General features: G+C 27.6%; 1 protein-coding gene across 1 annotated transcript; it reads right to left on the bottom strand.

Moving 5' to 3' along the window:
- Positions 1-13,701: 13,701 nt before the first annotated feature.
- Positions 13,702-19,178, bottom strand: LOC109795787 (sulfoquinovosyl transferase SQD2). Its single transcript, XM_020355330.3, has 11 exons — positions 18,649-19,178; positions 17,583-17,649; positions 17,407-17,477; positions 16,781-16,898; positions 16,599-16,672; positions 16,184-16,239; positions 16,017-16,100; positions 15,560-15,647; positions 15,399-15,476; positions 15,075-15,131; positions 13,702-14,447 (listed from the first exon to the last, which is right to left on the bottom strand). Exons 1-11 carry the CDS (start codon positions 19,023-19,025, stop codon positions 13,946-13,948), a joined length of 1,572 nt encoding a protein of 523 aa, XP_020210919.1. The 5' UTR covers positions 19,026-19,178; the 3' UTR covers positions 13,702-13,945.
- Positions 19,179-26,170: the final 6,992 nt, after the last annotated feature.

Below are 26,170 nucleotides of genomic sequence, written 5' to 3'. Positions count from 1 at the left end.
TCTTTAATTTTAATATTTTGAATTTTTATATTGCAATCAAGATCACGATAAAAATGATGCAAAAATATTTTTAAGGAAACCTCCACCAATATTTCATTTGAGGGAAAAATATTGGAAGAACTTTTTAGAAAATGGTCTTTAAAATTAAAGTTTACTTTGAAAGTCAATTACATGTAAAAAAAATTATTAGTACCCTACAAAGTTTGTTAAAAGTAGTACCTTTATTTAATTGTACAAAATAATTAACTTTATAAATATTTATTTTAACTCCTAAGAATATTTTTATCCTTTATTTTAATATTTTTATGAAAAAATATTTTTTTGTATTTTTATTTTAAAAAAATTTCTTAAGAATTTATGTTAGCAAATAACTAATTATTAAACTCTCACAATAGAATTAAAGATAGAATTGTTATTCAATTAACTTTACCAGTTGTATTATGTTTATTTATTAATATTTTATCAAAAGATAATAACTTTCATTTTTCATGCATTTTTGTTTAAAAGAAGTCATCTTTGCACAAGAATTTGAGCCAACAAGTAGCAAGTCATTAAATTCTCCCAATCAAATAAAAAAAATTGTTATTCATTTAACATTATTGATTGTTACATATTGAAATAATTTTAAAAGAAAATTTTCATTTACAAAAATATAATTATTTTACTTTATGTAGGAAATAACTATTTATAAATTTTGTAAATCAAATAACATTAAACATAACATTCGCTACTTAATCAAGATCATGAATGTTACACAAATCACAATTATATTTTTTTAAAAAACCACAAAAAATGATACCAGAAAATTAAAAAAAAAAAAACTGTAAAAATAATACGAAACATAACTCCTAACAAATCCTAGAAGAGAAAGGGGAAAAAAGCTTCAGGATTTTTTAATCACATGACATTGTAAAGTTAAACAAAAGACCTATCAAGAACTATTTATTATACAGAAATAAAAAAAATGATATTATGTGCAGAATTTGCATTTTGAACAGAGAGAAAAAACACTTCACAAATATATAAATAAAATGAAACAAAAGAGAAATAAGAGAAGAAGAAAAAATAACCATTGAACGATATTTCAAATATATTGTGATTCAAGTACATGATGCTTGAATGCAGCAACAAATTACAACTTTAAATTCAATACTACGTGTAGCAAGCCTCCGAACATCTATAAAACTTTCTTCTATTTTTTTCTTTTCCCTTCTCCCCTCGTAGGTCTCTTTTATAGATAAAATTCTAAGGAGGTACTCTCAAAGATTGAGGGGTTTCGATACATTCTTTTATGTAAACTTATAAAAATTAAAAAAAAAAACTAATTTACTTATAAAATGAATAATCTAAATTATATTTATAAAATGAAAAGTAAGATAAAATTATAGAGATTAAAATTATAAGATTTTAATACTATTATAAAATATTAAAAAAAAAAGAAAAAAAAATTAATAAATAGTAGAAATAAAAAATTATTAAAATTACAATATAGAAATTCAAAAATTTAAGGCAAAAAGAAAAAAAATATACTTAAAAAATTATTAAAATTAAAATATAGAAATTCAAAAATTTTAAGTGAAAAGATTAAAATATATTTAAAAAATTATTAAAATTAAACTATTTAAATATATAATAATATTATTACAAATAAATTAGAATATATAAAATAAAAATAAAATGACTAAATAATTTAAAAATTAAAATAATAAAATATCATAAATATTATTTAAATAAATTATTAAAAATATAAAATATAAAAAATTGTACCGGTTAAAATTTAAATTTCCTAAACTTAATAAGAAAAATCAACAAAGAAATTGTCATGTAATTTTTTTGGTACAATATATACATTAAAGTAATTAAATCATAACATTTTGTCTCTCCAAAAGGTGTGATTTTTAAATAATAATAAAAAAATCAATTTAACTATTTTTGGAGTATAATTTTTTCATTCGAAACAAAAGTCACAACAAAATTGACCCATCCCCTTTTAGCGGGTCAGCTATTGTACTATTGCGACAACTTAATTAACAACGAGCAAATCAATAAACATGTTGATGATTATACCATGATTTGCATAGTAGACTCCATTGACAGCATAATATAGTTTTTAGTCCTTGGGAGAGAGTTGAACATATACGTATATCCCATTTCAATCATTAATTATTCAGAAGCAATCACACCACAAACTTTCCTCTTGGTTCATCAATTAGATATCAATCACATATATTGCACATGAAAGCCGATTAGATTGGTCTTTCTTAAAATATATATACTATTCACTATCAGTTTTTTCTTAATTTATATATTTTTTTTCAATATTAATCCTTCCTTTTTTTTTTTGTTCTTTTTTTTTTTCTCTAAATAATCAATGTATACTCCAACTCTTCCATAAACATCAACCTAGAAAATCACCAAAACATGGGGGCCATCCTTCATCATCTAAACGACAAAAAATTAATGGTGTAAAGAGTGGTGGGTAATTGCAAGTTATGGAGAATGAATGATAACCATTCTTTTCTTTGAACGAAAAATTAATAACGTGTTATTTTAACATACTATTATTAGCCTATTTCAAAGATGATACATCTTTTAATTATTTTCATCCTCACAAATTATAATTCCTAAAAATTATTTAGGAATTATGATTCATGAGAATAATTAAAATATGTTTCATTATTCATAAAAGTTTTTGAGAATATTCATATAAGATTCTCAAAAATTAAAATTTTTTATATTTAGTCATAATAGTATATTCTTAAGTGTATAAATGCATTTTACAAAAATATCCTTTATTAAAAAATATTAGATATATTTATTTAAATACACAATTCAACAAAAGAAATAAACAAGAAAAAAAATGCTATCTTATAATTAAGAAAGATAAAAATATATTTTTTTCATCTCATTCTAATAAATAAATAAATAAGTGTTAAAAAAAATATCATTAAATTGTAAAAACACACTAAACTTTAATCATATTATTAAAATTGACAGAGTCAAAAAATAATAAAATACAAAAAAGAGAAAGAAAGAAACAAAGATATGGGAGGGAGAGAGGAAGATAGGGGAAGTGATAGTGAGAGCGAGAGAGACAAGGGAAAGGGAGAGGGAGAGAGGAAGAGAGGGGGAGAAAGAGAAATACAAAGAGAGAAAGGAAGATAGAGAGGGAGAGATTTTTTTGTTTTAGAAAAAAATATTATGAGTTTTTTATATGCATTAAACTTTTCTCCTAATTCAAAGAAGTTGAATTTCCATGCCATGAGTATATTTTTATGAAAAAATGAGATAAAAATAATTTTTGAGAAATTATATTGATAAATTTTTTAAAATAACTATCAACCATGAAAAGTTAATATTCTCCAATTAAGATTTTCAAGAAAATAAAATTTTGTGGACATACCAAATGCCCATTAAAGAAATAGTTTAAATTTTTTAATAAGTTTATTTATATTTGCAAAATTGTCACCCTTTAGTCTAGTTGTTGTGTGATGTGTTCTTTAAATTTTTTCGAGCCAATTAAATTTTTTATACATTAAATTTAATCAAATTTGGTAAGTTTGTTTATTTTCTTCCATTTAGCATCTTCAAATTCTCATTTTCTGATGGATATGCAATGATTTTATAAAGTTTAAAATTTATACATTTAGTGAAATTTTGAAACATCTAATTATATGATATGAAATTAGGGTTGAATAAGATTTTTCTTCTTCTAATTTTGGATAAATTTTACAATTTGATCGGAGAATTTGAACATAATAGTATTTGAATAGTTTAGTCAATTCAATTTGCAAAGACTTTTATTTCAGTATAAACTATAAGTACATATTAGGCACAATCTATTTAACGAAAATTTTTAATATTTAACTTTTATCATATAAAAAAAAGTCTTCAATTAATTTCATCACATTAAGTCGAGAGTACTCGGTATAAGATTAAAAAAAAAAAAAAATCAAATCAGCAAGTACAATATGGGTGTGAAAGTTTTTCTTCTAAATTGGCAAGAAAAATAATGATTAGTATTATAAAAAGATACAACATTAATTACATAGAATCCAACTGGACCAACTACAAAATCTCCCTTCCCTTTTAGTTTTTAGGAAAGAAGAATATGTCACTATAGGTGCACCAACGTACACGTCCACTTTTTATCATTACTGCTTTACTAATTAATTTCATTTGATTTGTTTTTTTCTTCCTTTTACCAGAATTTGGAATGGTAGGACTGAAATTGTGGCTATGATGGAGACTTGGGTGATTCAATGCCCCTGACTTGATGAGGTCCAGAAAAATGGACCCAACGAATATGACACAAAACCGATCAATGAATCCAATTGCATGTATTCATATTAACTGCCCTTCTGTAACAGAGGACTGAGGTGAAGCAGATGCATTTAACAAAATCCATGTTTTGGACCATGCACTCGTCCCCACCCTCTTTATCATTAACTACATTACAAGAATGTGTATGCAACCTTTTAAGACCTTTGCTCATACACTCTGCTTTTCCATGTTTCAATTTAATTAATTTCCTGTAACTATCGTTGCCTATTTTACACGGATTTTGCTTTTATTGTTGCAATTTTGATAACTCTGCGTGCTAGGTGTTTGGGCTTCATTGGGAATTTTGAAATTTCAATGATGAGGGTATAATTATGATAACTACTCAAAAGAAGAGTTTAATTCATCATTTTTATAGTGATTTTAACACGATTGATTATGAATTATTAGGATTTACTTATTAGTGAAAAAGTTGAGATGATATGCTTAAATTTAAATTTTGATGTTTATATTGTAATTCTGATGCATAAAAAAAAATGATTGATTTCAGTAGAAGATTATTATAATTGTATTATTCTGGATAAATTCTAAGATAGTTTTACCGAGAGATCTTGGTCAAGTTAATATACCATCTTGAGTTGAAGGCAAGATGGTCTCGCCGAGAGGCCGAGATCCTTGAACAGGTCGACTTTCTAATACTAACCTCATTCCCTGCAAAAAAAAATCAAAATAATTTTATAATAAAGGGATGTATCAGGAATAAAATCTTATATTTTATAACTAAAGATTACCGTATTGAAACTATCTTAAAAAATTTTAATATTTTCGTGGCTCATAAGACCCACGAATGAGTACGTAATTATAAAATCATAAATCCTAGATCTAAGAAGACATATTACACACTTGAATGTTTTAACTTTAGTGGTTCGGTTAGAATAAAATCTAGACGTCCTTTAGACCGGAACAATAATACAATCAAAATCTTACATTAGTAAAATAAAAGGATAGATATAAACTTATAAACACACACAAAGTCTCCATTAAAAAAGACTTTTTAAGTAATAATTAAAAATAAACTCATAAAAATTTAAGTTTAAAATAATATATTTATTTTATCAATGTAAACACATGTGCCTAAAGATCCTTAAAAAATTAACTTTATTCTTTAAAAAGATAAAATAGTTGGTACACCTGCTAAATTGGATTCATTATCATCAGCTTTTCCACTTGTTTGTTCTTACGTTTCTAGCGCCTATTTGACTTCATTCCCCCAAAATTGATTCAAAGCTCTGGTCTTTCTTTATTCTTTTTTCGTTGGGTCTTTTTCCTTTTAAGTAAATTCACTACTAGAATTTTTCTTATTACACATGCGGCTTTTTTTTGCAAATTTTTCATAAAAATTTGTAGGAAATGTTGTTCCTGCAAATTTTTCTGCAAAATTTTATCTGCAGGTAATACCTTCGTACATAATATATTTTTGCAAATTTTAAAATTCGCAGGAAATTTTTTTGTGAAATTTCTTGCAAAAAAAATTTGCAGGAAAGTTTCCTGCAAAAAAAAAAATTTGCAGGAAACTTTCTTGCAAATTTTTTTCGCAAGAAATTTCACAGGAATATTTTTTACGAAAAAAATTAAAGAAATTACTATAAATTCTATCTATAATTTTTCAACTTTTAAATGCTCACAATGAATTCATTCGAAGCATTTGTTTCCATGCCTTCAACATGTGATACATAATCTTTTAAATTCTAAGATTGTAGACTATAAGTCCAACACTCAACCATACAAATCAATTTGTAAGGTAAGTGTTACCCCCAACTTATATACTCTTTAATTGCTTTATTTTCAATCGATGTGGGACTTGAAGTTTTTTAAAATATTAAACTTATAAATTTAAATATTTTTTTTTATTTTTCCTGTGGATTAAAATTTGCAGGAAAATTCGTAGGAAAAGTTATCTGCAAAATTTTTCTACCATTTAGTAAACATTACTTGCGAATTTATTTTTACAAGAAAATCTGCAAGAAACAAAATAAAATTCTTACAATATTTTTTGCAAATTTTTACCATAGAAAACAATTTCTATGATTATTAAAATTGTAGCAAAATTTGTAAGAAATATCTGTAAATTATTTTTCGCAAATAAATTTGCAAAAAATTTCTGCGAATATTTTTTTGCAAGAAAATTCACAAAAAAAATAACACTTTTCTAGTAGTGATTATAACGGAAAAGAATTTCAATTTTAATTTGCAAGTTGAAAGAAATTTTTTCAAGTAGTTTATAACTTGTTTCTTTTCAAAATGCTAACGGCATATTATTATACAATTTTAACATTTTTAATTGTTTATTAATATTTATCTGAGTTCAATAAAATAGTATAATTAATTCCAGAATTTCTTTTTAAAAGACTTGTATGAAATTCACTAAAAAAAATTAAAAACCATGTTAAAAGGAATGTGTGGAAAAAAATATGTTGTTAATATTTTTTTTCTCACTCTAAAAGACTCTGATTTTTGGTAAAATATAATGTTCAAGTCCCAGATAAAAAGGCTTTGCTTGCTTGTAGAGTACTATTTACTTATAGTTTCTTAATTTCCCAATATAGTGCACTTTTAATTTGCTTTACTACTTTTCATTTTCCTTTTTTTTATTTAAAAAAAGTACTAAACTTGAAGCATGCATTTACCAAAACATAAAGGCTACCAATGATTAATATAAGGGCTACTTAATTATAGAATATACTCTAAAGCTTTAGAGTTTATTTTGAAGAGAAAGGTTTAAAAAAAAAGCAAAATAGATTGATATCAATTACTAAATTATTTCTCTTGTTATTTTATCAAAAGAAAACAGGTGTACATTTTAAAGGCATACAAATAAGAACTCAATTTAAAAAAAAAAGCTGTACATTTCAATATATAAAAAAGTTCACAAATAAATAACAACTTTCTTTCTAAAAACTTGTCACCGTTTGCCTATAATTAATTAAAGGAGTTAAATTCAGAAACTAGCTCTACTTCTCAACTAGATATAACTTCCCACTTGTATTCCTCTTAAATGTTGACGTGAGTGAACACACATGCAATAGTCTCATTACCATGCACTCAAAATATGTCTATGTGCATGCATCTAGCTACATCAATGTCAAATACAAAAACATATATGTCTCCTACGTACCTAGGTACATGTAAGGTACAGCTAGCCAAACTTCATAGTCCATGGTAAAGATTGGCTGCGTCCTTTCTAGAACCTTTTACTGAAATCTTAAAGCTTGAGGTTAAGCAATCTTTGTGACAATATATATCTTAAAAGATATTATGAAGTCTTCATTGTATTCGATCAATGTTGTATCATTTACATATTCAAACATTCACATATGGAATAACATTCATTTCATCCTTTTATTTATTTATTTTTTTTCTGACGAGCATAACATTCATTTGTTAGCATGATACCAATAAAGCATACGAAGAGGTAAGCACGACAACTTTGTTAAAATAAAAAAGAAAGGTTAGGTACGAAAAGTACTGCTATAATTTAAGTACGTTCATGAATCAACACAAAATTTAAGTACGGTCAACTCATTATACTAGCTTAATAATTGGGAGAGTCTCATATTTTTTTTTTCTATGGACCTTCGTGGTTTTAAATATCACATTAAGATTTTTATTCTCCTCAATATCAAATTATAACATTTTATTTTCCCTTAAAAGTCAATGCCCATAACAAATTCTTGAAACTGATCGACCTGATTTTAATTTTTTTTTCCCCTTACCTTAACGATTTCATTCACTAATCAATATTTGATACACTTCATTTTAATATAATTTATGGATAATTTTTTTATATAACCTAATTTTGGATATATATATATATATAAGGAGAGATCAAGAGTAAATTTATTTAGATTTTACTCTACCAAATAACTCTATTCGATATCAAATTTTAACGATTAAACCATTGAATTAAAAGTTTTTAATGCATAAATTAAGTTTGCAAAAAAATTTAAAAAAATTTGAAAACTATTTGATATTTCTTTTTTTTTTTTTAATTCAAATTGAGAGATAATTCTAAAAATTTTATAAGTTAATTTGAATTAATGAAACAAAATATCAAATAATTTTCAAATTTTTTAAAAATTTACATACTTGATCTATGTATTAAGAAATTTTAATTCAACGATTGAATTGTTGAAATGTGATGTAGAACATTAATTATTCAGTGGAGAGATTCACTAACTCAAAGAATAAGTTTGTCTAGACGACTTACTCCACTCAATAATTTATGTCTTACATTAAGTTTTAACGATTTAACTATGAAATTAAAAGTTTTTAATATATAAATCAAGTATGCAAATATATATATATAGAGAGAGAGAGGGAGGGAGAGAGAGAGAGGGAGGGAGGGAGAGAGAGGAGTATCAACTTTACTTAAAAACTCATGTTCTATATCAAATTTTAATGATTCAATCATTAAATTAAAAGTTTTTAATATATAGATCAAGTTTGTAAACTTTTTCAAAATAAAAAATAAAACTATACAATACTCTATTTCATTAATTTAAATCAAAGTATAAAATACTTTTATGATTATCAAATAATTTTAAAATTTTTTAAAACTTTGCAGACTTAATCTATATATATTAAAAAAAATTAATTTAATGGTTAAATCATTAAAATTTAACGTAGAATATAAATTATTGAGTAAAATAAATCTAAATAACTCTCAAAATAAGTTGAACCCTCCTTTTTTTTTCCTCTCTCTCTCTATCTATCTATTTATTTATTTATCTATATATAGATATATAAATACCAATTTTTATAACTTAAAATAAATTACTTAAATACTTCTCACAATTTCGTGAGCCAAATACTTTTTGCTTTTGATACACTTAAAATAATTTCTCTTAATTACTTGAAAAAATTACATTAAGATGTGTTAAAATCATATTAGCCTTTTTTAATTATTTAAAAATATTACACTATAATCAACTACTTGTAAAGAAGGTTTCCGTAAACAATTAAAAAAAACAATAAAAAAATGTGCAATTTCACACCACTTTCATTTTAGTGTCGTTTATAATGTACTCTATAATTTAATGAAATAGAGCTCAAATAAAATATTAGTTCATTAGAAAAACACTATATATAACTTAAGCATTACATTTAAATTCTTATTCTACTCAAGCACACTCATATGAAGTACCCAAGCAAGACATCGTCTGTAAACCAGAAAGAAATAAACGATCACCATAGCTACTAGACAAAGATTTAAGCAATAAGACCAGAGAGAAAAATAAATATTTGTAGGACCCTCAGCGCAATGAGTTGTGTAATCTGATAGTACCCCTCATGCGGATACTCTATATTGCACTCCAACCAGAATGCATATCAGAGTTGTCGCATCCAAGACAGTAATATATATGCTGCAGAACAATAAGAACCAGAGAACTATATTTGCTTCTGAAGCGTAACAGATGATTTGTTTGTGGTGGAATTGAGGTCCTCTTTTGAGAGCAAAATTTAATGGCTTATAAACAAAAGAAAGGATCACCCTGCCGCCATTCATCATCAATGATATTGCTCAAGATTTGATTCTCTATATACCATCATTAACTTTTTATATATATATATAAAATAAAGGGTGTACTTCTTACCACCTCGTCCAATTTTTAGAAATAATGTGATACTTTTAATTGCAACTTATGTTTAAGAAATATTAAGAAAAATTTAAGTCTCACATCGACTAGAGATTAGACTATTAGATACTATATGAGTAAAAAATAACTCTTATCTTACAAGTCAATTTTGTAGAATTGAGATAAATTTAAATTCATTATTCTAAGGTGATATCAGAACTGGACGTGAGAGGAATGAATTATGGTCAAATCCACTATTTCTAAGAAAAAACTTTACTCAAATTAGTTAAGAGTTATAGTTGTCAAATGACTTTTATTAATGATCTTTGATTATATCATAATTAACTGGCTCTAGCTTGATGTTCCCACTAGGGTTTGTTGTCTTTATCTGTCAACTTGGATCAACAAGAGATCTAGCATGAATCGAAACAGCATAATCCAGCCACTCGGGTAATGCTTTGTGGTGCAACCAAAAACAATTAGTAGCAGACATAATCAGTAAGAAACTGAAAATAAACATGTCAAGGCCTCAGGAACATGTTTTATATGAGATACTATGCAGAGCACGAGCATTAGACCATATACTCGGAAACATGTTGACCAAATGGAAATATCGCACTCACTCTCCCTCAACAACTCACTACACTAAAGCCTAAATTAAAGGCTATGGTCTAAACATCACATGTACTACAACTAGAGCAGCCTACCATAGTACATGTTTATCAGTGTTGGTTTTTGCAAATGTGAGAAGTACTAGCCTACTAGGAATAATTTCTGACGTTATCTTTTATTGATTAAAATTATTACAAATTATAAAATTATGAATGAGACTAACCAATAAGTAAAGCTTAATTTTTTTTATTTTTGTGTGATTTTTAATAAATTTTAACTAATAATAAAAACGTATTTAAAAATGTGTTATTAGATATTGATAATATTTATTGATCACTTTTAATTTTTCTTGGTAATCATGTTATTAATATGTAGTATTCATTGATTTTGTAAATGACTAATTTGTTTTAAAAAAAAATAATTAATTACTTTTAGTAAAATCTCTCATTCTAAATCTTAAACTGATTAATCACTTCGAAATTGCTATTGTGGCATCTTAGGAATAACTTCATTTCTGTTCATTGTAATTTTAGTTACTAATATGACATTCTTTGAAGTAGGAACAAAGAAATTTTTAGAGTTCCACATTTTTTGTGGATGAAGTAAATGTTGGGATTTCATAGGATAAATATTTTAAAAAAAAATTTTATTAAAAGATCATATAAGTGGAATAACTCATTTTTCACGCACTACTGAAAACTATACTAAAAGTTTAGGATTTTTATATTTGGAGCGTAATTTAAGAATTTTCATTAAAAAAATCTTTGTTTGGATGAGAGAGTAACAATCCATTGATCACCAAGAACAAAAAAAATGGTGCATCTACTCAGTCAGCATGAGTAACATTGCAGTGAGTTTTGATGCTAGTCATAGAGAGAAAAGCAATCTTGTAAGATGACACAACCTTAATTTTCACTTTCAAACACAAATAAATCCAATATCTCATATAGGCTAATTCTCACGTGGTCACAGATATTTCATGTCTCACTTTATCAAGAAGCCTAAGACATAACTCTCATCATATAGGAGTGATGAATCCATTCTACATCACTCACATTCCTCCATGTGACTTCAAGTCGAAGAATTACTTTATTATGGTTGCCAAGAAAAACACTAGTGACACTTGCATAATTATTATGAAACTTCCTTATAGTGGATCTATCTAATATAAATACTACTTCAACATTTATACATGTGTGTATCTGACTCAATATCTCATATGCATGACCTATGAGATGTGGTCATCATCCAACTTATGTAATAATATCAATGTATTATTGTCATTTTAGTTAACACTAATTTAAGAATAATGTTCTTTGTTCGAATAATTTCACAATCAAATCACACTTAATATACTTTTAAATGAATAATTTATTATAAAGACGTGATTATGCTAAAGTGACACAATAACTAAAATGATTAAAATATTTGTATATCCAAGTTATGATACAGAAAAAGAATTGACCATTAGAGTTAATTATAATCGTAAACGTACGCACATTATTAATTTTTTAATCCATATTCTTGTATTATGTATATATTTTACTGCGATACACAATTTATTTGTTGTCGTAAATTTTGTTTTGCTATTCATAGTATAGGACCATATACATTCAAAATGTTTAATTTACTTCGTCTTCTCTCTCTCTGTAGGGCAATTCAATAAATATTGAAACCAGGCCGAACGACAAAATGGTTGGGGGGTTCATGCCCAGTTACAAATTTTCAGGCTGCATTCAAAGCATAACGAGGCCCATGCAGTTTTTTCCAAAGCTCTCATACAGCTAGAAGTCTAGAACACTAGCAAACCTTGCTTAATGTATTTTACGCCAAGGATTCTATAAAAAGAAAAAATTACAATAACATCACTTTTTCGCACCTTAATTTATTTATTTATGAGGTACTAACGTGATACTTTATTAGTGTGTGTTTGCATTCACTTTTTAAAGTGATTTTTCACGTTTAATTTGAAGTGAACAATATTAGCTTTCATGTAAATCAGACATTTAAACATGGAGAGAGAAAAAGAAATTGCATTAAAGAGTCTATATCAAACATACTAAATAAATAATCTTCTAGTTCTCTAAAGTTTTTGCAATGCAGAAATTAAAACAGAGTTATCAATTTGGTGGACTATTTCTGAGACATCTGGTTGATTTAATAAGATATGATTTGTTGGTTTTCCAATTAACTAAAACAAATTTGTTCAATACATACACTTTAAAAAAAAATACTTTCCATAAATATGTTATATATAAAACGAACTTTGAAGAGAAATATTTTTCAAAAGTATGTTTTATAACATACACGTTTAAAATATTTTTGAAACAAAAAAAAAAAATAAAGTGAATAAAGGAGGTATATTATTAATGGAGATAGGCGTATTTAACATATGCCTCCACACACACACATAGAGCCTAGAGGTATTGAAGGCCTTGCTATTTACACCTCATTTTTATTCTTCACACCCTAAATTTCTTTTGGATTTTTTGAAATATCCAAATTATCCCCGTCTCCACCTTCACCGTTATGTTTTTGCACCTTCTCACTTCTTTTTCTCATCTTCAGTTCTTCACCCCTCCTCCTCCCTCCTGGCCTTTTCCATCTCATTATGTTTCGTTCATTACTAAGACCAAATGTAGTTTTTCTTTTATTTTCTTTTCCTTTCCTCCGTTCATTTTATTATTTTACCTATCACAAGAAATATTACCAACTTTGGGCCTGGTTATCAAACAAATGGGCTAAGGCCCAAATTTGTCCAAGTGTTCTACTGTTGAAGGTGCTTTCAAGATAAAACAAAACCCAAAATGAGTTTAAAATAATGAAAACTACACTTGAACACAAGTTTGGAATGCCTTATCAATTTTTCATCTGTCTTAAATCCCCCTAAGGCCCAATTAATATTTTTCTTCTGGTCTTTATCCATTTAATCATTACTGTTCGGTCTGCCTGTAATTACTTTCCTTCCTGCTGCATCCCGTGACCGGAACAATTACTTTTCTACTATGTCTCCCAAGACACAAAAGAAAGGCCCAAAAGAATTCAAAATCAAGAAAACTACAATTGGACACAAATTTGTAATATCTTGTTGTCAATCTGTGTCTTGGATCCACCCAACAAGGGTCAATTGCATTTAATCACTACTTTTCTACCATGTCGCATACTGGCGTGGTAAAACATGAATAGTTCTCCCTTTACTGGTTGCACAATTACACTATCCAGTACATCAGCATATGAATTGACATTCAACTCTAATCCACTCTAATGGCACAATCCTTAATTTTTGTCCCATTATATACATCAATCAAATGAATGCATTACATAATCAACCACACTTATGTCCCATACAAGGCTTCCTTAAAGCCAAAGCAATAATCATCTTCCAAGGAATCATCCAAAACTCAGAAGCATTCACATCAATCACCCAATGAGTTGACTTCTGGGGATGGGAAGACCCGTTTAGCTAGCCACTGAAAGGGTCTCAAAAGTTGTGCCCTTTTCTTGCGCCAGAACCAAATAGCAGCATTGTAGTTTTCATTGCGAATCTTTCTAGTGGCTGCCCTCCAATCATACTTCTCCATCTCTAACCTTGCAGCAATTCCCATGGTTTCTCTCAACTCTTTGTCTTCCAAAAGAGGCTTTAGTTTGCTTAAACAGTCTTCAAGGTCACCAGGAGTATAAAGGTAACCAATTTTGCCATCTTGGTCTTCAGGGATTATGTCAGGGATGCCACCAGCACGTGCTCCCACCACAGGGATCCCTGATGACATGGCCTCCAAAACAACAAGGCCAAGTGTCTCTGACTCTGAAGGCATGACAAAGACATCTCCACTTGCATATGCTTGGGATAGTTCTTCCCCTCCTAACATTCCTGTGAACACTGCTGGCATGCCTTCAAACAACTTCTCTAGATCCTCCCTGTCAGTTACGAATCCATATTGTTAAAAGAAGCCAAAGATTGGGAATGATAATGATTGATCATTTGAGTAAATCTATGATATATGGTAATACGGGGACAGCCAGAGCAAAGGACATGAGGATGAGGGCATGACACAAGAAATTGGCAACATTTCAACCCTTTTCGTGATGTTAATAGCCATTACATCATTATATTGAAAGATATAAGAGTACATGAATCATTTTGGATTACACTTCTCAACAAGTATTTATTGAAGAAAAAAATAAGAGCGTTAAATCAATCAAAATTTTCCCATAAATTAATTTCTAGAAGTTCTAACTATTCCAAAAGTAGAGGTGTACAAGTTAATTTTAACTTACGGAAAAAAATTGATTTGTTCAACTCTTATTTTCTTCTACAACAAATGTTTATTGAAAAGTTTATCCAAATTGTCCTATAGTGTGTCACTCCTTTTGGTCTTTTATATAAGAAACAAATAATTAATTCATCCAAATTAATAAAAAAAAAGTTATGGTAATTATTTTTCATTAACAATTTCACAAAATTAAATTTTTCACAATAAACCAAACACACTGGGAGTACTTGATATAGATAAAGGAAAGCAAAGAAACATTAGAAAAAGTCACCTGTAGGGTCCATCTCCGATAAAGGCAATCCGTGCTTCAGGAAGCCTATCCATGAGGCTGCCAAATCATGTGTTCCAAATGTCAAGACAGGATACATATATTCAAGTTACATGCTAGATATATATTTATACATGCTATGCCATATACTACGAAGAACTGAACAAGTAACAGAAAAAGTACATTTAGAAAACATATCTTGAAAAAGTTTTAGACATCTTTCAGCTTCAGTACAATAATAACCAACAAAAAAATTTCAACAATCTTGCAGTTGATGGACTGCAAAATCATAAGTTCATGTTTGGAAATTTTTAATATGTTCTCTACCTTTTCAGAAAATCTAAACTCTTCTCAACTCCTAGCCGTCCAACATGAACTATCAAGGGCTTCTCAGGTTCACCATTGCTGTATGACACAAGATTAAGAGTAAGTTGAAAACCCATTTTATATCAAACTTTGTGCACAGGAGAATGATGAACGATCTGCACCTCAGTCTTAATCGCATTTCATGGGATTTGAATTTGGGATGGAAACTTTCAGAGTCAACACCCTTATTCCAAAGACGAATCTTGTTAGCTGGACATCAACAGGAGAATTGAGTCAGACAAAAATTTGCTGCGACAAGGGTGGGTGTATAAAGAAATGCCAATGTTCAGCTGCTCTTAAACATGTTTGGATATTCTCTAGAAACACTTCTAAGAGTAAAATAATAGAAAGAAAAAATCATCTCCATAAACTAAAATTTACTTATGTATAAACTAATTTGTAGAAGGTTTTCTTATTAGTTTTTTCAAAATCTTTTTTTTAATTTATGAAAAACTTATTTTGATTTTCCTTTCTATTTTTCTCTTTTATAAGTGCGTCTAGGGTAGTTTATACAAACTGATCCTTTATCAACTGAACCAAATGCTAAGAAATCACTTGACATGGGGTGTTTGAGTTCACCTGCTGTTGCTCTAGCTGCTTCAAGATCCCTTCCGATGGCAGCTGATGGCACCAGAGTAAGATCAGCTGCTGTATGCAGAAATTCTATACAAAAAAGAAAATTCATGTTATTTCACAAAAATATGATTCAAAGTTGGAAAAAATGAAGCAAGAGAGCAAGTACATACTTATGACCCACCACATGGGTTGCACCAGCCAGCTAAAGGTGTATCTTGGAATATATCTGAACAACAATTAAGATCAGCCACAACAACGAGTGGAATCAATACATAGTCCAGACATAATAACTTCACAAATGTGAAATACATTCAGAAAATATGAAATGCAAGTAGATTCCAGATTGGATAAATTTCTCGACAAGTACTTGTAAAAGAAGAAAATGAAGAGATAAAATGAATCAATTTTTCTATAAATTAAAATCAACTTATACACTTCAACTTTTCTATAAGTTCTTTTATCTAAAACCTAATGTGAACATGTTGATTTTGACTTGCAGAAGTTTGATTAATTAGCCTCTTATTTTCTTCTTTTATACATGTTTAATGAGAAGTTTATCCAAACTGACCTAAATAAGCAACTTACACTGGTACGTGGGTATGATATGACATGACAATTGGAACACTCAAAAGCTTTGCGATGATAAGGGCACCAAAAACCTGAAATTAAACCAGCCTCGGACTTTTAGTAAAATAAGTCTTTACAACTATATTGTTCTTTAGAATACTACAATTAATAATTGAGGTGCACTGGAATTTTAGACCAACCATTATGCCTGGCGATGATGCATGTATTATGTCCGGCTTAAACTCTGCAACCGCAGAAATTATTCTTGGACTAAGTGCTAAAGAGAGGGGTACCTTCTGATACCAGGGACAAGGGAAGCTGCATTTTGTTTAAATGAAGAGTATTAGTACGAAGCAACGGCTGTGGTATAAAGAAGTCAAATTTCAAATATACATGACAATATGAATGCCATGAGAACTTGCTACCCCGTTTCTTTGTTCTCTGTAACTGACAAAGTCAAAATATTTGAATTTTTATGATTATTAAATAAGATGTTTGAAAAAAGTAAAAACAAAACACCTAAAAGCAGTTTCAGTACTTTTCTGAGAAGCTAGAAAAAATAGCTTTTAAAAAGACTTAAAAAGAATATCCTATACCATGATAAAAGTATTTTTCTTTAGTAGTAGCATAAGAATCGACCTTGCATGACAATTTACAAATATAAACAATGACTGTGATTAAGAAACAAAAACTTTTCAAGTTTCAAGTGGCTAAAAGGCCGCAAGTTTAAGATTCAAAAACAAATTCTTTATAATACAAGTAGAGGCAGTGACGACTCAATGAGCAAAAATGAACCAACAAAACTAAAGAAGTCCAAGTTAACAACCTTCGGGATCCAATTAATTTGGCTCCATAAAACTCCTTGGGTACTCCTTCATGCGTCGTCACAACCATCACCTATACCATGCACAAATAAAGCTAACCAGTTGGTTTACAATGTTTAGGAAAATAAAAAAACAGGACATGTGTGCATAAAGAAAAAACAGAAGTAGAAAGGGTTACCTCATCTCCCATTTCACGAAGGTATTTTATAAAATTCTGGAAACGATTTTTGTATCCCGAGACATATCTGCAAAATAGATATAGCTGGAATGATAATCCTGTTTAAATTGAAGAACATGTTTCTCCTTCCACTTCCACAGCAGACACCACACCACACATCTTATAAAGGGTCACACATCAATAATACCAAGTGCAATGCAATCATCACATTGGGTAGTAATGCAGACAAAAAGTAGGAAGCATGTCAGTTTAATTTCCCATCAATATTTCCTTAAACTAATGCCTGGTCACTAACATTCATAAGCTGTAAATGCCCTTCAATTTCACATTCAAATCAAAAGAGTTGTGAACTTTTGACACGAGAAATTATTAGATAGTCCCGTGCTACCACATGTACATGTTCCCAGCTAATCTTTGCGTAGAATTTCTGAAAGAATTAATAACATTTGACTAAACTTCAAGTGAAAATTAATTGAGACTATGTAGTCCTGGACCATGTAGTAAACGAGACCCCTTATTTCTTTCTATTTCTCTTTTTATCATGTGGTATCATCTACACTTCTTTCTCTTCTATAGTTCTATGTCTTTCTCTCTCCCAGTGTCTCTAGTGTTTACTAGCAGGGAGTGTCCATGAAACATTTTTACTGATCTATTCACAAGCCGAGTCTGAGAAAAACAGCAGAAAATAGCTGAGATAGTGAGATGCACTTTTCTGATGGTGAGACTACATAAGTAATTAAGCTAATAGAAAGATTATTCCTAAACAGGCAAGACAAAGCTAGCTTAATTAAATTACAAAGCACGAGCTTTCTTTATTTATTTTAAGGATATCAAAACAAATTCAATTCCACCTGATCTACAAAACCCAATTCATCAAACACCACAAAGTCAACATTGAATCTGAACCAGACAAACAAACCGCTGTAAAAACTCAATGCTGTCCCCAACAAACTATAACATAGGCAAAAGGGGTTGCAGTGTTCAAATTTCAAAACATTCTACATTCAATGAGGATTAGAAGCCACAAACAGTGCACATTGAAGAACAGATTAAGAATCCAACTCACGCAAAAGGAGAAGGCTCAACAAAGAGAGCAATTCTACGAGGCCTAGAATTGCTTTCAGGATCAAGCAAAGAAAAATCAGGAGGACCCTCTTCCTCCTCCACCACCTCCAGCAAACTATCCTCTGCTATAGTCATGTCGGTGGCTCCAAGCACGAAACTTTTTCTCCTTTCGACACTCGTTGACCCTGGCAGAGAGCACAATCGCGCTTTTCTGCAAAAGGGTGTAATGGGCTTGGGTCCAAAGTGCTTGACACAAGCAAATCTAAGAGAGCTGCGAGGGAAGGAAGAAAAAGAAGAAGAGGGTGGTGTTGTGGGAGGTGAGAGAAAAGGAGGAGAGAGAGAGGGATTTATATAGAGAGAGGTGGTAGTGTTGTTCATGATGATTGCAAAGGCGAGAGAGAGGAGTATAATATAAAGTTACAGCGATTAATTATATGATACGATGTTGCGGGTTGTGTAGTGCAAGGAAGGAAGAGAGAGAAAGTGTGTGTTTGGAAAGAGAGGAATCTTAAACACATGGAAGGGACTCTACCAATGGATATTCTCTTTCGATGGCGGGACTCAGAGGAATCAAAAAGGAATGGGGAGCATATGCTATTGGGTCACTCTCTGACGCAATTATTGTTTCCAAGGGACGATATATGTTGCACATAATTTCTCTGTGGGAGATATTTTTAAGTCCTTTTTTAATGAGAGTTTATAATTTTTTTTAATTTATTATCTAGTTTAATTTTTATTTATCATAATTATTTATATATTTAATATTAATAATTTTATAAAAAAAATATTAATAAATAAATTTTATTAGAATATAAATTATTTATCAAAATTTTAAAATATAATTTATATGTTTATATATATATAAATTTTAAAATTTTAACATGTATGTGAAATGTATATGGTAAAATATTAATTTTTTTTATTATAAGACTGTTTTCTAATTATTAGATATATTAATTTTATTTTTTAGAAAATTTTCTTTAATTAACTATTTTTTAAAATGAAATACAATAAATATTTAAAATTAATTAGATAAAAGTTTACTCTCTCTTATTCGGGTCAAAGAAGATAAATAAATATATAGATATTTCTATTTTAAATATTAATTAATTGAGAAATAATTAAGTGAAAAGATAAAATGTTAAATTAAGAAATGTCAAAAATAATTTTGAAAAAAGATAATTTATGTTATTGACAAACTTAATTTTCTTAACTAAATTAATTAATCGTTTTAAAAGGGTGTAATTTAATTAAAATGTCTTATAATTAGAGATCATAATTGTAATATTTATTTTTAGAATAATTATAATAATAATAATAGAAATTTCACACTTTTAAATACATTTTTTTATTGATTAAAATTTATTAAAAAATATATAATTTGATAGGTCTCAAATCTTGTTTAATGAATATTTCTTAATTTTATAATTCTTAATAAATTCTAACTAATAAGAATGAATGTATTAAAAGATGTTATTAAACTTCTTTTTTATAGTAAAAAAATTATTTTGGCTCATTTATTCTTTTTCTTATTTTAGTTTTCTTGCTTTTTTTATTACATCATACTTTTTTTTATATTTCTTTTTCGATCCATTCCATTTGAGAGGTAGATGTTAATCAGAATCTTTTTAGGAGGAGAAAAACCATTTTTTATTCCTTCCTTTTTATCAGTTTAAAAGACACAATTGGTAGTATAAATTTCTTTTTCTTCGATTTTCACTTTTAGACTAAAAAGAAAAAAATGATCGATCATAATCGTTTTTAATATGCTTTATTCATAGTAAGTTGGATAGTTAAACGGTGATGTAACATTTATGGTGACAACTAGTATGTTGGTTCATACAATTGAACATGTGTTGAAATTCATATTTATAATTTTTTCTTAAAAAATATATTTATTAAATAAGATGTGAGACTTACAAAAATTTATGTTTTAAAAAATTTTAACAAAAAATATATTTATTTTGAATTAGAATATAAAAAAAAAAAAAAATAGAGTGAATTCCTAACCTTTTTTCTTAATTGTGTTGAAGTGATAGTTAAGTGTTCAACAAAAAGATGGTTAATTTTTTTAAAACAAATTATAAATAATAAATTTAGTTAATATGCGAAAATAGAAGAAGTAATTATGTATGTGTATACATAATACATGTTTTTAAAATACAAATACTATTACAGGAAGTAACATGAATAAATTTTTAAAGTGAAAAAAAAAATCTAAATTCAATTGGATTCGATGTGTTATACAAAAAGAAATTAAAAGTAATCGATTAATTAGAAATAAAAATGCAATGCTCAATCTTTATATCATTTATTATTATAGACAAATTTGTCTCACATTTATAGTTGTATAGTTGTAGTTAATTTTTCAATCTGTTTATTTATTGTCAACATAGGAGATATAAAAATATCACAATTAATATTTTTGTTAATCCTAAATAAATATTATTGAATTTATATGATAACATAATATTTTTTCTAACATATATTAAATGTAATGTAGTCTATAATATAATTATATGAATTAAAAAAAATTAGTGTAATGCAAAATAAAATAAATAAATTCAGAGAGAGTGCAATTAATTACCCCATGTACTACAGTAGTACAGTGCAATCTGGCACGTCATTTCCTTCTCAAAGAGTTTGCTTAAAACTGATACAGAAAGCATCTAATTTTCTAAACAAAAGGGTAATAATCATGAGTGATCTGAGTGCCTTCTTTAATAAGAATCAAAGCACAAGTAGAATCAGATTTGCAAAGAATGCTAATGATGCCTTCCAGCCAGGCAATAGTAAGATCATTATAAGTTTCTTATACGTAACACCTCAAGTTTTATAAAATATTTTAGAAATTTTTAAATAATCATGAGTATTTTTAATTAAAAAAATATTTATAAAATTATTTTTTTATAAAAAAATATTTGGAAAAAATATTTTTAATTAATTATATAATTAAATATATTTTAGAAAATATGTTTTATATATTTTATTTTATTTTATTTATAATTATATTGAGAGAAATATATGTATTATATATATATATTATTTATTAATTATTAGTTATTATATTTTATTATAATTAATGGAATGGTTCTAATATTTATTTGAATTAATTGATATACACATTCGTATAATATGAGGTTATGTGATGAAAGATTTTAATTGAATAAATTAAGGAGGAGGAAATTTATAACTATGGTCAAGTGTTCTAACTACAGGGTTAAAGAAGGGTTAAGTTCTAATTAAAAGAGGAAGTTTTTTAGCATACTTTTTTATGCTTTCTTTTTAAGTATGTTTTTATGTTTCAGAGCTCGAAAAACTAAAGAATGAAAGAAACCATTCTGAAGTTGCAAGATTGTCTTCTACTCATCAAGGTAAGGAGGGAGTGAAAAGTCTCACTCTAAGTGTGAGATTATATGTTGGGTAGTGGGATTGACCCTCAATCCATCTTTGTTGTATCTCTAAGTATATGATATCTTCTTTGTTTCTCCTTGTATATTCTATTTGATGTAAATTGTAATATGTGTTGGTAATTTTTTAGAATGGGATTGAAATTGTATGTTTTGGTGTTCCTATGAGTTCCTATGAGAACCCTAAATGGTTATTGTGTGAGTAGTTAATAGGAGTATGTAATTAAAATGTGAAATTAAGGTTGAATTCAAGTAATTGATTATATAATAGGGTAATATTAAGCTTTAATCGTGATTTTTATCGATTGGTTTGTAGTTTTAGGTTTGTCATGTGCGATTTTTGCACTTCGTTGTAGTGAATTTCATCCTAGGGCAACAGCTGGCATGCCCATGCATTGCGTTGCATGCCTATGTGGCCGATGTTGAAAAGTCTTGTGCTGAATCGCAATTGACACAAGTGTGCACCCACTTGCACGCCTGTGCAAGCATCCCAAATGATCGAATTAGCCTTTAATATTTTCATAACATTGTAGCCTTAGATATTAACTTACCTAAAAAGGAGGTTTATAACCCGTTATAATTAAATTAGTGAGCAAATGTCAAGCTGTCAGATTTAGGCTAAAACACTACAGTTTTGTATTTTAAAAAAAATAATAGATGGAGGAATTAACTTTTGAGGTCAACATAGAAGTTGGAAACAATTATTTTAGCTTTCTAAGAAAATTAAGATCAGCTTGATAGAATATATATTGTTCTAGATAAGGTGTTTGGACTATACGATGTCTTAGAAGATTAAGTTATGAAAATGTAATTTATGCGTGGTGATGATGAATAACTTTACCTTTTAAATGTTTGATCTTATATGAATGATTTGAGGTACCTATATCAATATTAAGAAAGATAAATTATGGGAGAAACCAATCGTGAATAAGTTATGATGTAAGTTGGTTGTTAATTATTTGAAGTGTTTTGATGATAGTGATGTTTAAGGACTTAACGTGTGATATCGATAAGATTACTAGGCTAGTTAAGCTATGATTTAAAAAATTAGTGACAATGATCTCTTAGTAACTATGATCGAGGTGTTAACATATGATTAAAAGATCTCATAATGATTTTATCTTGAGGCGTATTGAATGATGTTGTGTAATTGTTGTTGTTGAACTGAGAACATGTATAATCATTATATTAATTAATATTGATAACTAGTTGTGGTATATGAGTATACTATTAATATGATTATGAGCTATGTATGAGTTGTAGTGATATGATCCCTTATGCCATTGATTTCTAATATTTAATTGATATGATCGAATTGTTAATTATTATATTGAGAAAAGATAATGATTATATGATATGAGATTAGTTGACAATGAAATGATGTGATGATATGATATAATAAGACATATGATATGTGAATTAATGAGATCATGTGAATTGTTATGTATAGATTTTGTTGACATGCATCATATGTATAAAAATGTTTTTAAGGGTGTGATATGGAATACATTGCTAAGGAAGGTCCCCTTGTGTAAAAGTTTGGGGATCGATCCTTGGGATAACTCAGTTTGGAAGTCTCAATTCTACCATCCTATGCATGGGATGCATCTTGCGCAACTTAGCTATCTCAACTAGACCTTGGTAGTATGTCCTCTTAGTATGAATGCGTAAAGGGTGTGACTTGACATGTTCTCCTAAGCTACTTTACATGTATTGTTATTGGCAATGCACAAGTATGATGTGTGATTTTTTACTGGCACCAATGCATGATAACATTTAGTCCATGTCCATCGCATATGCATCTTAATGTTATGTGTTATTTAATTATTATGTCATGAAATAGTGAAATTTGTTATTGTTACCAATTTGTCCATGTTGTGTATATATATGTATGCCTTGTTTATGTTTGGCTATCCGATGACATTCCTACACCGTGAGCTAGAGTGAGATGTTTCTCACTTTCTTATTTTGTTTGTTGTTTTTCTTATGTTTTCTGTTGTTAATCATCAACATAGTGCTGAAGATGCTGGTGATGAGCCTTAGGCTTCATGTTGGGTTACTCTGAAAGGATATGTGATATCGAGGTGTAGTTAGGAATAGTTTAGGAATTTCCTTCCTATTGTTATGTTTTAAGAAAACTCTTTGTTTTCATTGTAATTTTAGTTGGATTTTAATTGACTTTTGTTTAAGTTAAAATGTGATGCCTTCTACATGAACATTGGAGATTTATTTAAGCTAAAGTTTTCTATTCAAAATTATTTATTCTTATATTATGATACGTGGGGTAGAGGATATCACATTTAGTGGTATCATAGTCTAGTTGATTCAAACTGAACTGTGTTATGTGTCATAGTTGCATGTTCCATGTGTACCATGATGTGTGATTAATTGTGTGTTGTGACATGTTCCTTGCTTATGTAAGAAGTAGTGTTTATTGGTAGTATCACTCATGTTACTACCATAGGTTTGAGTGGTGGTGGATGATGCTTGCATGCTATCTTTGGAAAACCATTGGAAAATCCTTTTTGTGTGATATTGAGTCGTTTAGTTGTAGTCCTTAGCTATGTACAACCTACTCCTATTGTCACTTGTTCATTTGTTCAAAATTCAATTACTTTTGTGTGTGTGATTTTTTTGAACAAAACATTTAAGGATTGATAGAAATCAAAATCAAAGTATTTTAAATTATAAGAATTTTAAATTCTTTATCACTTCAGGAAATTTGAAATTATTCAAACAAATTAATTTTTTCATTTAAATTTTCTATCCAAACACACTCTAAATTTCTAAAATTCATCATCCAAACACACTATAGAAATGATTTACAAGATGAATTACTAAAAATAATTGTACTAAATGATATATATATATATATATATATATATGTATATTGTGAATGATCCTAAAAATATTTTTGATATCTTAATAGTCTTATGATAAAAAAAATTACAAGAACAATACTTAAATAATTAAAAATATCATGTTTATGATTCACCCAGGATCTTAAAAAACTCAAATATATGAGAAGCAAATATATACTCACTAGATGTTTATCTAAAGTCGCATTCCCTTGTTATACACTATGAGATAACATATATAAAGTATTTTTTAAAATTACCAATAAAATAATAATTCAATTTAGAAAGTTATTTTTTATTTACAACTTTTTAAGAATCTTATTATGGTTAAACAAAGAAATATAAGTATCAATTTATCATTTATTAATGTCGTAGCTGAAATCATAAAGGAAATTATACAAACATAATTTTAATGGAGTCGTCACCAATATTTTATTTTTTAAAAAATATATTGAAAAATCTCTTAAAAAAATATTCTTTGAAACTAAAGTTGAGTTTAGAAGTCGTATAAGAAATGTATTATTACCCTACAACGCCTATTAAATATAGTACTTTTAATTAATTGCACAAAACTATTAACTTTACAAATATTTATTCTATCTCTAAAAATATTTTTCGATCCTTCATTTTTTATGAAAAAGGTTTCTTTTTATATTTTTATCCAAAAAAAAACTTACATAAAAATTTAAGTAAACAAATAATTAATTATTAAATCCTTACAATAACGTTATAAATAAAAGTGTAATTCAATTAACATTATCAATTGTAATATATTCATCTTTCAATATTTTATCAAAAAATAACTTTCATTTATTATGCAATAAATAAATAAATAAATATATATATATATATATATATATATATATATAATTCTTGCACAATAACTTAAATTTGTATATATGACTAGTTATTCAATCATCACAATCTAATAACATCAAAGATAAAATTATTATTTAATTAACGTTATTAATTTATTGCATATTTGGATAATTTTTATTTTTTATATTAAAAAATAACAAAAGTCATGATATATGAATTAAATGACATTAAAGATAGTATCAACTACTCATTTAACATCATAAATTATTGTGTAAAATAAAAATATTAATATTATAAATAAGTTAAATAGATAGAAAATATAAAGTCAATTTTTTTACTTTTAAAATAATTATATTCTCATTTTTAATACAAATGGAAACAATGAAATCATTAAAAAAAAAAAAAAAAAAACTTGCACCGCAACCTAACATTCAAA

This window comes from Cajanus cajan, chromosome 3 (genome assembly GCF_000230855.2).
Source record: "Cajanus cajan strain Asha chromosome 3, NIPB_CcT2T_4, whole genome shotgun sequence".
Classification (NCBI taxonomy): Eukaryota; Viridiplantae; Streptophyta; class Magnoliopsida; order Fabales; family Fabaceae; genus Cajanus; species Cajanus cajan.
The sequence above is the reverse complement of the archived record's forward strand: the minus strand, read 5'-3'. Positions and strand labels throughout refer to the sequence as shown.

Bases quoted from the DNA above. Each gene is read 5' to 3' on its own strand.
- LOC109795787 (XM_020355330.3), bottom strand. From the start codon at position 19,025: ATGAACAACACTACCACCTCTCTCTATATAAATCCCTCTCTCTCTCCT. The intron at 15,648-16,016 runs GTGAACTCAAAC...GTTGATGTCCAG, and splicing joins AGCAGCTAGAGCAACAGCAG to CTAACAAGATTCGTCTTTGG. The intron at 15,132-15,398 runs GTAGAGAACATA...ATGATTTGGCAG, and splicing joins AGTTTAGATTTTCTGAAAAG to CCTCATGGATAGGCTTCCTG.